The 16,483-nt window shown below is 33.9% G+C and overlaps 1 protein-coding gene across 1 annotated transcript in view; it reads left to right on the forward strand.

Moving 5' to 3' along the window:
• The first annotated feature begins 3,803 nt into the window (after positions 1-3,803).
• LOC115440098 (hemicentin-2) overlaps positions 3,804-16,483 on the forward strand; it is a 34,170-nt gene continuing 21,490 nt past the window's right edge. The window contains exon 1 of the mRNA XM_037436571.1: positions 3,804-3,891. Within this exon, the coding sequence (XP_037292468.1) occupies positions 3,804-3,891 (88 nt within the window). The remainder of the gene's footprint in view (positions 3,892-16,483) is intronic.

A 16,483-nucleotide genomic window follows, 5' to 3' on the forward strand; every position in this document is an offset into this window, starting at 1 on the left:
TCTCAATATGACGAGCGCAATGCGGTATCATGCAGTTAGTAATTGAAAGTTAGAAAATCAAACTACCCACATTGCCATTGATAGGCACGTGTGATGCCTTGATGATGTGGTGATGCTTGCTATCAGGCGAGCTACGTTCCACGAAAAATTAAAAAGAAAAGTAAAATAGCAAAATCTCGGAATATCTAGTAAAACTAATTCAGTCTAGAATTATATTGTCGCCACAATTGCGAGTACGCGAAAAACTTCAGTTAGTCGTGAAAATCTCTATTGCCTTCTTGGTTTTCTTTGTTATCTGTATAACAATTTCGTATCTAACTAATATTGAAATACAGTGTAATGAAAACTGATATGTCTGCTTATGATTGTTAATTTTTGTAAAATACGTCAACAAGCGTTTTATTGGTATGAAGACGGTTTTTCGGCGAATTATCAAAATATTTTTTCTACACCATATTTTATTTTATGACATTATACACAGGATAATAAATTCACCACAAAGGGTCTTACAAGTTTCTATTGTATTATCCAAAACATTTTTAGATCTGTATTTTATAGTAGGTATATACTTATTTACGTAAAGTCTACCGTGGGCTGTGCTTCTTACCTAAACTTTCTTTCTACCTACACTTTATTTGCGTAGAATGTAAGTGGAAAAACCAATTAAATTATTTTTAACTTAATAAAATATTTATCCGATTAATCGATAATATAAAGGTCATAAAACAAAGGTTGTTTTTTCATGTCATTAATGTCATTTTGCTTATTTCTATATGATTTATCAGCCGTGACCTCATAACTGTTTGCGAAGATGCACTTCTATATAGAACAAAATTCATAACCTCAAAATAGGCCGCCACGGACATTTTAAAAGCAATTCCACGCGGAAACTGAAAAGTAAACACTTCACTATTTGGTTTCATAAATAGATTTGTTTGTGTTTAGTTCTCATACTGGTCAACGTAAAAATTCCGTTTCGAATGTGCACTCTACCTAAAAAGTATTTGACTTTTAACTGTTTTATTGGTACTCTGGCTTTTTCCGTGACTTGGCCTGGAATAAAAATCTCACGGAACTTTTCTTGGTTAGAAAGATGGCATTTAACTAATAGGGCTTGATTTATGTGTGTGTTTCCAATCCATGCAGCTATTTATCTTCATGAAATTACACATTTTAATATTAAAAGTAAAGAGGATAATGTAATATACTAGGATTGGTAATTTGTCGCGATATGTAATATCTAAGGTTCCCAAGTCGTTGTGTTCTCATGAATATATTATTGAACCTCTCTCACTATTGGGACGATGTTGGTCGAATTCATCAACCTAATTCAAAATAAGATTTCTCTAGCATTCTAAGTGTTCAGTAGAAGTAATTGCACATTATGAATATATATATATATATATATTATACACTTTTTCTTTATTATAAACAACTAGCTTTTGCTGGCGGCTTCGCCCGCGTGGAGTAGTTTTCCGGGATAAAAGTCCCACTATATATTTTCCCGGGATAGTAGCCTATAACCTTCTCAGGGTCTTATACTATCTCCATACCAAATTTTGCTTTCTTATACCACGTCGTATGTCACGTCCCGTTCACATGGGAACAGGATAAAGATCCTATGTCCGTTTCCTGGTTCTAAGCTACCTTTCCACCAATTTTCAGCCAAATCGGTTCATCCGTTCTTGAGTTATAAATAGTGTTACTAACACCACTTTCGTTTATATATATATAGATATATGCGGCCACGTTTCATTTTCAATCTTTTTCTTCTTGCCGTGAATCCTCAACACTGCTTTTGTCTCAATATAGAACTCAATATAGCAGGAATAATATAGTTAAGTTTTCCAACGAGGTGTCTATCTGAAGTCAACTTTGGGGAGCCTGGAGTGCTTTCGTACGTCAACGTTTTTGGTCCCGGACAAATAATTTTACGGAACGCACAAAGCGTTAGCCGACTACGTCATCGAACCTAGAACTTGTCGTATTATAACTCATTTAGATGCTACTAGAATAAGAAGGCAACTTATCTCTCATTCTTAATGTTATTAGTTCTAAAAAGTATCTACTTACTACCCAGCATTATCTTGTTATACAAGTTTTCTTTGATATCACTTTGGTAATAAATATAAAAACTCGTTACAATCTCTTTGGTTCGTACAGAGCATATTCGGTATAAAGTAATTACTATTTACGCAGTCATCTGTCGGAATAAAACTGTAATTTTTCCAGTTTTACATTTTGTTAATTGCGTGTACAGTCAATATTTTTCTTTATTGCATGACGTTAAAGTAAAAAGTGATATAAAACGCACTGGAGTGATATTTTTGATTTAAAATTCCGTGTCATTTTGGTTTATTTCGGTGTGATTTTACAGAACGTGCCACACCGTGATATAATTTTATCAAGATTGGTTCACACTTCGTAATACGATATATTTTTTAACATTTAGTTATCGTTACAAATATTTATAATAGTTCTATTGAAAATACATTGCGTTTCTATAAGTTAAATAACTACAAGCAATTGAATTAAATAAAAATTAAAAACTCACGCGTTTAAGTACACGAATATTTTGGAGACTTAAATTATTAGAATAAATATAAAATCTTAATAAACAAAATGTGTTGATTTTAAAAGTAAAAAATATAAGCTACTCTAATGAAATAAGGTTTTTTTTAAAAGCATCAAAATGAAACAACGAAAGATCTAAGTCTGTGGAGCCATTGAACACGTGGATATATAGCAGGCACCTGTTTAGGAGAAAGCAATTTGAACTTTGTGATTCGTCGTAACTAATTACCCGCGGAGTTCGTTTACACACGCCGAAAGAGCATAAGATAATAAGTTAAATACAAATTATAAAATATCAATTTATACAGTAAAACAGGGTGGATAGGAATAAATTCGTTCTTGTATTATTGAATCGACCGAATTGCTAATTTAAACATAAATATTCATTCATTGAAATAAAACAGATTTTCTCAAACAGATAAAAGCGTCGCAAGTTTGACTGTGCGATTAAGATTTAAGATAAATATCTTAATTATGTTGTTTTAATCAACACTAGCATCCCCATTGACCCCATTTTACCTACGTTGGTACTCCATACGTCGCTGTTTTAGACATATAACACAGGTCAACATGGCTTGTTACTCGTAAATTGCTATGTGATTTATATTTACCCACACCAATTAAAAAACCGCAAACATTGCAGTTCGATCGTCCTCAATTTTTTGTTACAGTGACAGTAAATAATTCATGTTAATAAAGGGAGGACAGTTCGGGTATTAAATTTTACTTCACGGAAAACATAAAGACAATCTAACTATGACGATAATCGACAATACAACACATTACCCGGAACTAATACTTGAAATTTCAGTTTCTCCGAAATTCTAAGAGCAATTAGTGATGCGTTTGGTGAACTTCTCTAGAATAATACAGTCATGAGGATGAGAAATAAAAAAAAAACCAGGCAAATGGAGTCCAAACAGGGTTACTGTTGAGCACTAAAATGTGAACATTACTAGGCAACAATATATTATATAAACGTCTTTATCTGATAAATAGATCCTAGTGTTTTATCGTTTGTTCCATAATAAAGATTTAAAATATTAATAAAAACAAAAAGGTTACGCATAGGTGCAATTAGGGCATCACTTTACGCCGTGTGCTTCCGTCTCATAATGTGATATGGCGAGCTTATCGCCATATCAGGGTTAAATGCCAGACTCCGGATTAATGAGTTCAGGGGCTAGTATTTCCGCACCGAGCCCGTTGAGGTCGGGTCATTGTGCGTGATGTGCCAGCTAGAAGTCAAGCCAAACCAACTCCTTCTAAAAGCGCAGGATCTTCCTGGTTTCTCCATAGCCTCTCGGAGTAACCCTGGTACACCGAGGATTTTAAGCCGTTGTGCAGCTACTCTTTCGCATTCCAAGATAACGTGGGAGGCCGTTTCGGCAGCCAACAGATATCCCCTGGAAAGGGGGCTGTCGGTGATATCTAAAACATATAAGTCTTTGATTAACGGGCAATGACTGGTGATTGTACCTATCACTTCGGGCTGATATCGAGAAGAAAAATCCAATATCATTATGCCCGACCCGGAATCGAACCCGAGACCTCACAACGGATAAGTCGTACAACACACATAATACAACTACATCGGGCTAGTCAATATTATCAAATACATCCTAAATAAATTAAAATTTTATTAACCAGCCCAATAAACACGCTTAATGAACCGTAATTTTTTGTTAATAACAAGATTGCCAAAAATACTTCTCTGTATCAATGATCTGATAAGGTTTTGTAAACAAGATTGGCTTCTTCGAGTAACAAGCTTATTATGAGAATTGTTTGGCCGGAACTAATAAATGTTACAAGGATGTCCAAGGTAAAAGTAGTAAATAGAGATAGACGTATGTATCAAAGGGTAGAAGAAGAGGACAAAACATCGAATTGGATTATCCGCAAGTGCGCAAAAAGTATAAAATATCAGAAACATTAGTATAAAAAGTTATCGAGCTCATTCGATAGCAGTTTCCAATAAATGATTCTGAAATATTAAATTTTCGGAAGAGGATTTTCGTTGTTAATAAAAATGGGCTGATACACATTTATATCATTTTTTGATTACTATTATTATTTGTAACGAAGTCTATGGAATATTTTTTTATTTATAATATGCTGAATTGTACTAAAAAATATACCAGTGTAAAAGTTTTCTTACACACAAATATGGAAAAGATAATTAGAGTGAAAACGTTGAAAAATTTTGTTCATATTTCATTTAATCTGAAATATTAATGAATTTAATCGAATTCAAAGTCATTATTTCAAAAACCGGTTACCAACTTTTCATTTGAAAAATATGTCGACAAAATCATGGTGAACCTAAATTTTACATGTAACTTTAGAATCCATATTATATTTGATTATGCAAAGTGAACAATATAATGCATAATTGTTTTGTATCCTCTGCATTATTAAATCAATAAAAATAAACGTCCATATTACTGGGCCTCTCGCAATAATCTAAATAAGTCATAACTACGTTATATTATAATCCAACTATTTCCTTAACGCTTGATAACGTTCCCACAATACCTCTAGCCTTGTGGGTGTTCGTAGACGATGTTCATTTGCTGTTAGATGACCCACTTAGTCCTTGTTTGCTTTCTGCAATGAAAACATGTAAAAGTATATAACGCACTCATGTATTCTAGTTTCGAATATACGATATTAGCAATGATAACTGTAGTCTATGACTAATAAACGCTACTCATCCAATAAAATTTTTGATACTTTTATTACATAAAATCTTTTACTGGTGGTAGGTCTCTCATATGGAAAGTCCGCCTTGGTTGGTACAACCGCAATGTCTATTTCTGCCGCCAAGCGACCGGAAAATGGCAAGCGCAGTGATATACCAAATAATACTTTGTAATTCAAGATGTTGGATGGTGTTTCTACTGTTTATGGGCGGTCGTATCGCTTACCATCAGGTGAACCGTCAGCTCGTGTGGTCATTCAAAGCAATAAAACAATTGAAAATAAAAAGCTCACACGCTATTAAACATTTGTTAATGAAACGTTAACTCAAAACCAATATCTCATATAATATCAATAACTATAATCACAACACAATTACAAATTCATGCGCAATAATCTTAAACCCTCGTAATATTGTAATAAAGGACAAACAAAATGGTCATAAATTGTTGTGATGTGCATAACTCAATATATACAAAGGGTATTGTATACGTGTTATGTGATACAATCGGCGGAACGTACTACTGGATAAATGGACACTCCCTGACACTATAGAGATAGCAAGGGAATTATTCAAGCGAACATTTCGAACTGAACATTTCTAAATCGGTAGAAACAACTGAATATGATAGCTCACGTACATACTGGCACCGCATTGGCACATTTGAAACATAGTGTTACGCTCGGATATCACCGTACGAGAATATCTAGATACTGTAATGACATTCGTCGTGTTAAAAGAAAACTGAATACATTCTAAGATAATATTTTAAAGTTAATTCAATCTATGGGATGAAAGACATTCACAGACAAGTAAGACTAACTGGTTGACCAAAATGGTAAAATCAGGACATAATTGTGACGACTGTCGAGGGGTAATCGTTTCTCGTCAGTCGACAATCTATTGGACCCACTCCACTTAGCATCAGGTGAAGTGGGGTCACTTTGCCGTACTATATATTATTTCGAAATATGCATTTAGTAGGCGGAGCCGCAAGCAAAGGCTCCACATTTTTTTGGTGCTTATTATTTCCCTTTGTGAACTCGATTCATTTTATGGTGGTTATGAGAGATAAAATTGAAAACTTGATGGAAACAATAACCAGGTATCCTCAATGCAGGCAATTGTAACACTAACTATGCCCCATCTATGATAAGACGAGTTAATATATACCAACCGAAGTTAAACTAGCGCGGTTTACTTTACCTAGTTGTGAAGTTGTTATTACTCATCTATACCCGTTTAATTGCCTCGACTTGATTTTAAATAATACAAAGGTATTTTCACTGAAACTGTAGTATTAAGTTTCGAAATAGGCATCTTCAGAGTTTTCTAGGTATTACAACTTTCATAGATCAATATGTAACAACGTTACCTTCTTTGATTTTCCACTTTTCTAAGTATTTTTGAGAGTTAAAATATTGGAATTGAGTGATTTTGTTTTCAGTAGTGGCCCATTTAATATAAATCGAAACATGTTGCCGAAATATAATTTACTTTCTTAATGTCTAGACAAAAATTAGATTATGAAAAACAGTATTATCAGTCACAGTTATTAGTATTTTAACGACAAAGACTATCTTATCTTATTTATCATTATTTTATATTTCGATATCTATAAAACATAGTACCTACACTCGATACTATATAGCAATTAACTATTTCTCTTTTGTCCACAGAAGTAAATAAATACATAATAATCCTACATTTTTAGCTACGCCGATCATGCATATGCTCCAGTTGCGTACATCTAGGAGCACAGATTTTTCTAGTCCGTGAATTTTAAAATAAACATTGCTATATGCGGAAATAAAAATAAAAGGCGCACACGTATTAGGAATAGCGATATATCGCGTGCATACAAAAGCTCCAGTCAATAGCGACATGTGTTTTGTTATAAGCAGACACTGAATTTCGTGTATTATTTTTTGTATTTTTGTTGAGGCACGTTATACAAAATGCACGTAGAGATCGGTAAGGCGATGAGTACACGAGCCCATTAAACTGTAAGTACATTTATTCATGGAAGCATGTGCAGCGGTAGTTTAAGTTGAGAACCTATTTACCAGTTACACAGACACTCACGAAAGAGGTAGTTGAACAAGTGTGACCACAACTCAGTGGCGAATTGTGTCGAGTGCACTCGCGGCCGGTCTTGCACGCCAAATGCTTTTAGTGTGTTATAAACTTACGAAACAGAGTGAAAATCGAGTTGTGCCAACTTTCGCCCGCACCACCGCTGATATTACTTCTATTTTACTTTTGCATCGTGAAATTTGATCGAGGTATCGGAGTGCGGGAATGGCCTTATTGAGTACTCGATAAGTTATGAAAGTTTAATGAAAATCGTCTTAGATGTGCCCGAACGGTATATTTTTGTTGCTTTTCTGTAATGTAAACCTGTTATGACGTAAAAATATTGTTATGAGATTAAAGCTCATATCTATAATCATACTTCTTAATCTACTTAAATTATAAAAACGATCTCAATGGTTATCATAAACCGACGTTTGTTATAAAATATTCATAGAATTTTCTTTACATCTTCAAAAAATTACAAATACGGTCTTGGGTTGGCATAGAGGAAAAGTTAACTATCGCTTACTATTTAATTTTAAAAATTATATACGTAGCATTAATGAAATTGAAAAGTTAGAAATATAAAGAAACCCGTGAAAATTTAAATAAAATTAAACAAATTTCATCAAATAAAAAGATTTGTCGCCTGAAACGGGCACGACGCGAGCATCCGACGTCACCCACCTGTGCCTCCGCTTACAGCTACAAGTTATTGACAAATCGACAGGCTTCACAGAATTTTCTCACCAACTGATGTAAAATATAAAATGAGACTGACGATCTTGATTTCACAGAGATTTATTTTCGTTTTGTTAAATGGTATATAGATTTATTTATATTGTGAAATTGCAAGTGTTAGTCATTATTACGTATTGTTTCTGTTAGTTAATTATTTCAATGATGAATAATTATAATTAAACATTGATCATTTTCGTGGAACAAAAATCTAGCTTAATGTCCTCTCTAGAATTCGTGGTTATCAATTTAGGTGTTTCTGGTATAAATCCAGGATAAATTTTATAAATTACTCACGGAAAATAGCACATATGTGGTACTTTAAGTTCGCCTTAAGCAATTTTCAACCCTATATGAATAGGTCTTTCACCTCTAGGCTTCCGCTTGAGGTTATTTTAAAAAACTACTCCACCATATTTTAAAAACGCATTTTACTTAGCCAAGAAAATGATAAGCATGTATCCAAAAATACCTATATTTCAAAACAATAGTAGATATCAATCACTGTATCAATTATAGTCCTCTTACAATTCGTAATATACCAAAACATTTTCAGACCTTGAAAAGGCAACGAAGAATAAAACAAACAAAAGAGAATAATCGATAACCGTAAACGATATGGACAGTTGAACTATGACAAATATAGAATTCGCGTGTTCAGTGTTGTTTGGGTGAAGTGTTAAGTGTTAAAAGCATGATGTGAAGAGACATTAGTGAACAAAATGTGGGCCGCTGAGCTGAGCTGTATTTTTATATTGTTCGGTGAGTATTCAAATTATTCATAATAAAGACTCATACATACATTTATTAACACCAGTGGTCGTCCAAAGGACGAAAATATTTTTTTATTTTAACGTTTCAGCATTTTTTCCGTATATTATGAACATTAATTATGCCAAATGTTCCATTCCTCGGTGCGTTCAATGTTTTTTCTTTACGCATTAATTACGACGTAAGTTCGATCCCACTTTGGGTGTGTTTGTACCAAATCGACTATTGAGTTGTCCGAATTTGAATGTATGCGTATGTAGCATATGTACGTATCAATATTAGACATACTATAAAAGCTCGTAAACTCTATGTAGTGTCACGTGTTTACACGCGTATAGTCATGCTGCCCGATACAGACCCAGTTTTGCTTGACTTGATGCAATATAGAGAAAAATAATTTATAAACAGCAATAAAATTAGTCTTATAATTTAAGTATTTAATTTTTCGCCGGATTTTACCGGCAGCGTTGCGAAATAGTTATTATAAGGAACAAATAATCTATAATTCGACTATACAAAACGAACTAAAAATAAGTAACGACTGTAATTCGTATTTAAAGTGCGACCGACCTAAATGTATGTCTATGTTTGTAAATCTGCAACTATTTCTGTAATTCTAATTGATGCGCATTCATTAATTGGCTTAAACGATGTAGAGCCATTTTCAATAAGAAATCCCAATCACTTTTTGCGATGTATCTAAAAAATAGACCAATCAGACCAACGTTTTTTCTGACATACTTACAAATACGTTATTTTGATTGGTTTATTCTCGGAATCGGATTGAAGATTGAGATTGGGATCGATTATTGAAAACGGCTGTTAATGTTAGTATTAGAATTGATTGATAACTAAAGTGTCTCATATTTCGTAGATTTGGAATTTACTTCGAATTTTTACATTTATTATGAAATACCTGTGCAACATTTAAGTTCATAATATCGTAAAAGCCTTTATCATTATAATTTATAACTGTTAAAACTACTAAAAACATTCAAAAACAGGTGCAAGTATGCGCAGGTGAATTTAAACTTCGAAAGAGTCCAACACAAAAGTCTAAACAAGTTTGAAAATTAAACTTTTCACAATAAATTATAATTTTACTCATGAATTACGCATTTCAATGTATTAACATGACAATGGACGTGTATTACAAGTATAAAAGCATATTGTTTGCTGTCAGATGGACAATAAAGAAAACAGTCATGACCCCGTCGCAATTCGGTTTCCAATTCAAATAAATGAAACCCTTTTATCTGAGTAACAAAATTTCTTTTTCAATAGGCTGACTATATAATGAAATATTTGCAAAATTCACCCGGTTAATGTTCAAAAAGGGAGGGGGGTGTAAAAAATAACGGTACGTGACGGAAACAAAACACGTTTTTATCGTTGAAAGGGATCCGACTAATGGACATTGAGCTCGGATGCTCTCGGCTATTATCGGAACGTTACGGAAAACTTCTAAAACGAAAAGCATATTTATCAGTATTTCATTTCTTATGAAATCCGTGATCATTTTGAAATTGCATTAATATGTGAAACTACATACCCGTCTTTACCTTATTTTTTAGTTTCGCGGAGTAAGTCCCTTATTACTACCGCCCAGCCTTCGTGGGGGGCGACTGAGCGGTTATGCTGGGGTAACCGTGCCTTACGGTCCGGCGTTGAGCCGCCCGGATTTGATGACGACCTTCGGGCGACCGCCGAACCGAGTCCCTAACCCTATGTACAACTAACCTATGCACGGCCTACCAGCTAAAACTCCGCGGTGGCCCTCTTCGGCGCATTAGGGACGGCTGCGGGCTTCCTCTGACGGAAGTGTCTAAGTCTTCGTCCACAGCCGCCCCTGCGACCCGTCTTTACCTGCTAACATGGTACCCAAAAATCATTCAAGATAACCAATGTTTTAATTAAAATTCCTGGTTTTACTTTTCTTACTTTTTTATCATTTAATAGTACGAATGTAGCCCATGCGTGATTGTATTTCTGACTAAAAGTTGCCGCTACAACCAATTCTCTCAACGAGTAGTAATAATGGCATTAGGGCGCGTAAAATTAAATAAAATTTTAATAACATTTATTTCGTTCGGTGCTTAATTTTATTGTAATTCTACGGTCACAATAATTTATTATAAAGTGTTATTTTCAAGAAAAAGTCCCGCAATCCTCACATTGTAATGGTATGTGTATTAAGGTGAATAAAACACGTACTGTTTCGCTCGGAGCGATCTTCGATCCAATTATGAAAGGAGCAATTAGCACCGTATTAATTAAATACGCCGCTTTTAATTACATAAATTCCAACTGCTCGCTAGAGGTGTATGAAATGAGGATTATATTAAAAATAAACTATTATTATGATTCCAACATGGACTATATTTTTTCAACACCAGCTCGTAGCCACGTTGAGAGTCGTTTTAAAACATAATTGGCACACACATTGAGATGACAAGAGTGCAGTAACTAAGCCTCTGTTTTATAGTATGTATTCTACACTTGCTCACTTTCACATCTACAGGAATAACACGATAGAGTATCTAACAGTAGCAGGTCTGAAGAGGACCTCGACGTGCATCGATTTAATCCCCATGTATATTGCTCGATATTGCATAATTAAAGGTATTGCATTATGAAAGTCGACTACTACTTTTACTAACTAAAGAAGCGGCGATGGCATAGTCAGGAGTGAAATAGACTGTTGATACGAATGTCCGCAGGTTCAAACACAAGATCACGCACCTAGGACTTTTCTTAAGTTAAGTATTCTTTGTAAATTATCGCTTTATTTAACATAACAATCATGCAGGTTTGCTCACCTGAGAAATTCTGTATAAGAATTTTGAGGGTATGTGAAGTCTGCCAAACCGCACGAGGTCATCGTGGTGGCCTAAGGTCTAATCCCTTTCAATAGTAGAGGAGGCCCCGTGCCCAGCAATGAGACAGTATACATTAGAAGATTCATATTATTATAATAAGCTATGTCGGGCATCATACACGGGGATGAAATCGACGCACATTGATATCTTCTATAGATCTGCTTCAGATAGATACTCTATCGTGTTACTTATTGTACAATTTCCGAAGAGATAGACGGAGAGTTATTTTTTGACGAGCCTTTTCCTTCCCGTAATAAAGGTCCAGACTATCATCAAACCCGATACGATTTCCAGACTGGGCTCTGGGGCTGACATTGATTATTTCGCAATTAATAATTCAATATCACTTAACCCGAACTAGGGATTAAAACGGGGATTGGCGTTACAACTATATACCATTATTCGATACACACGTTTAAGATTACTTAAGCCATTACGAGTCACTAATAATTATTAAATTACCATGACACTCAGACGTCAGTATTCATTTCCAACGTTTTACGTGTTATTTTTCTGTCCGTGTTAGCCAATTAGCAATCTTGGGCGGGTGATAGTTACTATTCAAACGAACAGTGAGCAGTGAGACGCTCAAGTCACTGCCTCGGGCGCTTGTTGGCGCAGTCCTAGTATAAACATCTCATCAAAATCGAGCTGTTTATTTAAATCAAGACTTATCGCAAGCCAATTTTTTCTGCTTTCCCGAGCTTTAATTAACGATGTTGAATCTTTGGATGGTATTTTACGTGTAACGAGAACATTTCACAGCATTGCGATGGTTTTTAATACGTATGTTTATTTATTTTCGAAAATATATGTTAATAGTTTTTAGTCGCCATTCATTATTTTCATACCAATATTTATTGCTGCGGACGTATCTGATTAACATATTTGGACCAAATATGTTAGCTGATTTTATTAAATATTACTAGAAACATAAATAAATGTCATTATGCTATCTGTTACACGCTGGGCCCTTATTCTGTATGATAGTGTAAACGCGTAACGCGGCCGTGTCATGTTATCTTCGAGAAATGTGTGTGGAATGGTATTCTGTAAGCCGAATTTCTATAGTCCTAGACATGATGCGTTGTGTTACGAGCTTGTTACGCACTGTCAAAATAACGTGCGGGATAGAGAATAAGGTCCCAGGTTTATTCACCAAACGCAGGTAATTGTTTTATAAAATATATATTGAACATTAAATATGGTTTTGTGATCACAAACATATTGGCGGTTTATTAATAGCTCGTATCTATATACAATAAATGGTAGAGCGTTTCAGACAGTTTAGTCATACACAGCTCTAGTAATGGACTACTGAATGCCTACCGTTTCATAGGTTGGGTAATTTTTTAAAAATCTAACCAAAACATAATCACTCTGTCTGTCAAATAATTCCGAGGGAGAAGAAAGATTATTGCAGTGCTCTAATAACTTTATATTCTCCGGGACTCCCGGAATGAACAATATTATGATTACTTTCGCTAATGTAATTTTATTAGTCGTAAGTTATTATTGGTAATCATAACTTATTTGTCGAAGTAAAACTATTTTTTATACTTTATCATGACTTTTTATATTATGATCTTCCGACTTTGCAGCCTTCATGGTTACGGGCTGGATTTCTTTGCAATTATATTATTCATATACGTTTACATACTGTCAGTAATATACAGGTTTCGTAGTCATAAGCATTGGCTTATTAAGCTATTGAGCTTACCGATGCGTAAAGTAACTGGGCAAAGTCTTCATGACAATTTAATTACAAAGGCTATGCACAGTATAACTATAGGATGTTGCGGTACTCATTTGAAGCAATCAGAATTTGTGTCATTTTTTAATTTGAGAAACACTGTTGACGTTTCTGGGAATTTGTCATAATTGCCTTTAACACATTGTGAGAGGGAAACACTTTGGAAGCATTTTTTAGCCCTACCTCCGTTAATTTATTTATTTAGCAAATTTTATATACAAATGTTTACTCAACTTTAGAGTTGTGCAGAGATAACCTTAACACCTTCGTTTAAGCCGGTTTAAAGTTAGCAATTTTTTCTATTAAAATATCCATTATTTTGGCTTATGTTAGCTAATTCTCTTTTCGGTTTGTTACAAATCACATTTATTGACCAAAACTCCGAATGCAGCTTTCTCAGTTGCTTTTACGGGCATGCGATCGCAGTTGTCGGTTGTCACCAAATGGGTGCCATTTCGTTCGTCCGATCGTTAATAAAAGTCGGAAGCTTAGAGTTCCCGCCACTAACTGGCCAGCGGACACACAATCATTCGTCCTTCCGCCTAGATTTTCATTCGTTTTCATTTAATAGTATTATTTGTGCTGGATTAAATTCATGCAATGAGGAAGTTTTTTGAAGTTTTAATTGCGTTAAAATATTTACTATAACATAAATTGAATGGAATATAGGTGCAACATTTTTTAATTTATTCACATTTTTGTATATGCATACTAATTAAAATTGTAAAAAAATAAGTCCGTCAACATTAACTCATTACTCACGTTCAACTGTACTAATAAATCTGAATTTCATATTTACTTGGAAAGAAATCATTCAACCGGAACCTCTTAAGTAATTAGACCGATGCATCGCCAAATAAAAAAATAAAAAATATGAAACTAATAACTTACTGACCCGTTTTGCCGTAGTGGAGCAAATAAATTTACTTTTACGTTTGATCACTTCAAAAATCCATGGGCAGTGATAAAATATTCATAGGAGCGAGCGTACGTCCAATATTTTACGGAAACCGGTCCGGGGCCGCGACAAACTTAATATTTTAAAGTCGGAATTCTAACGTGAATCATAAGGATTTTCGTATAAGCGAGTTAGGGAGTACAACTTGGTACAAACTTTGTTACTTTAATTACACAACATAAATACCTTAAAACAATTATTGTTTGTTGTTCGATTCAGTTTATGTTGAATTTGTAATGAAATAAACCACAATTGACTCTAGTGTTGTGGAAGTTCTATGTCTGTGTACAGTTGTTGTTCAGGGTGCAATTTCATGATGGCGCAACTCAAATTTGTGAAACTTATACGCGTATAAAGTCATTCAAAGTATATTGTTTTCTTGATGGCTTTATTGCAATAAAAAATACACGTCGAAGTGAAAACCTAATCCTTTTTTTATGTCGGTTAAAAATATGCATACTTATAAATACACGTAATATCATTGTTAAAATATAAATCCGAAATAAGATTAAAACTATATTAGAGCCCCTTGCATTCTCATGATTATTATCCAAATATAAACAACATGAATTAAGACTTAGAATGAGCAAAACGAACTGACATGATGATATTAGTTAATGCACAATGGATAGATTAAGTGCTTTTTTTTAATTTATTTATTTTGAGAAAAATAAACTGTTACACAGCACAGCTTATACAATAATTATAAATTAAAAAGTTAAACTTGCAGCCCAACCAACACAGTTGTCCCAATATTAGCTTATAGTTAATATAATATGATGATAATATAATATGATAGTTTGTACCTGCATCACAAAATCGTTATCAGTAAACGTTAGAATAAACAAACACTAACTTACTTGAGCTTTTTCTATTGTTTTAAAGATTATGACTCACGCTGTGATTGCTTATAACCAGACTAATAATTACGTAAGTGCCTATAGCTATATCTATGTGTAGATTTTAAAAGAATTATTCTTAACTCCGTTAGCAATCCTTAACCAATATATAAATAAATATCGACGCTAGAAATTGCTATCGTATGCTACGTTTATCTCATTCGCAACCATTCCTACACCTCAAACTAGGTGAAGGTCTCGATTCTTTGTTGGCAGCGCGTATACAGACCAGTCGCTGTGTTTAAACAACACTAAAGGAATGAGATCTCGGATGTCTGTGTGCACATCATTGATATATACAAACTGCTGGGCCTTTCAATTACATAGATAGAAATGCAGTGGATCATATAACTCAGTATCAGCCCGGAGTCAGGAATTTGTACTCTGTATGGCGATAGGCTAGCTTTTCAATCATGGGACGAAAATGGGTGCACAAGTTGTACCTCTGCGTACCCCTTCATTAATAATAGGTGTCAGTGTGTTAATGTGTAGTACATTATGGATCTATAAATAAACCTAATATAATTTAATTATAATTTGATAAATAATAAAATTTAAAATGATTTACAAGGTCATTGATTATTGTATTTATAGCAATTAATTTAACTTATTATTCTTAATCAGATCAATTTATTTTTAATTTTGTAAATAGTCGATAAGTTCCGTAGACCACAGTACGACCGCTCCAAGCAAAGAGAATTATAATATATATGGAAGCTCCAAGTGAAAATGCCATAGAGCATGACAATACTACGGAAAATGCGCTCCAGTGACAACTCGCAAGCTATTTATAGTGATGTGAGTAATTGACGTCACTCCTATTCTTGAGTAGGGTTGAAATGTATAACTGTATATGTATTGTAACAGTGTACCATACTAGTTTATGCCGATAAAATAATAGAAAATTAATTTTCTTTACATTATTTCTTATCAAAGTCTCTTTGCCGCTATTCAATCTACCAGCGCTTGCCATTAAGAAATTAAGTATATTTTGTATCATCATAATAAATTCTCAAACGAGCTTTAAATATTTTTAAGAAACATCAAAAAAAAGATGGTGAAAATTGTAGTGTATACAAACTATGCGGAATATTATGGCACTATGGGCAGAGATTGTAACATTTGGATTGT

Source organism: Manduca sexta, chromosome 8 (assembly GCF_014839805.1).
Source record: "Manduca sexta isolate Smith_Timp_Sample1 chromosome 8, JHU_Msex_v1.0, whole genome shotgun sequence".
Lineage (NCBI taxonomy): Eukaryota > Metazoa > Arthropoda > Insecta > Lepidoptera > Sphingidae > Manduca > Manduca sexta.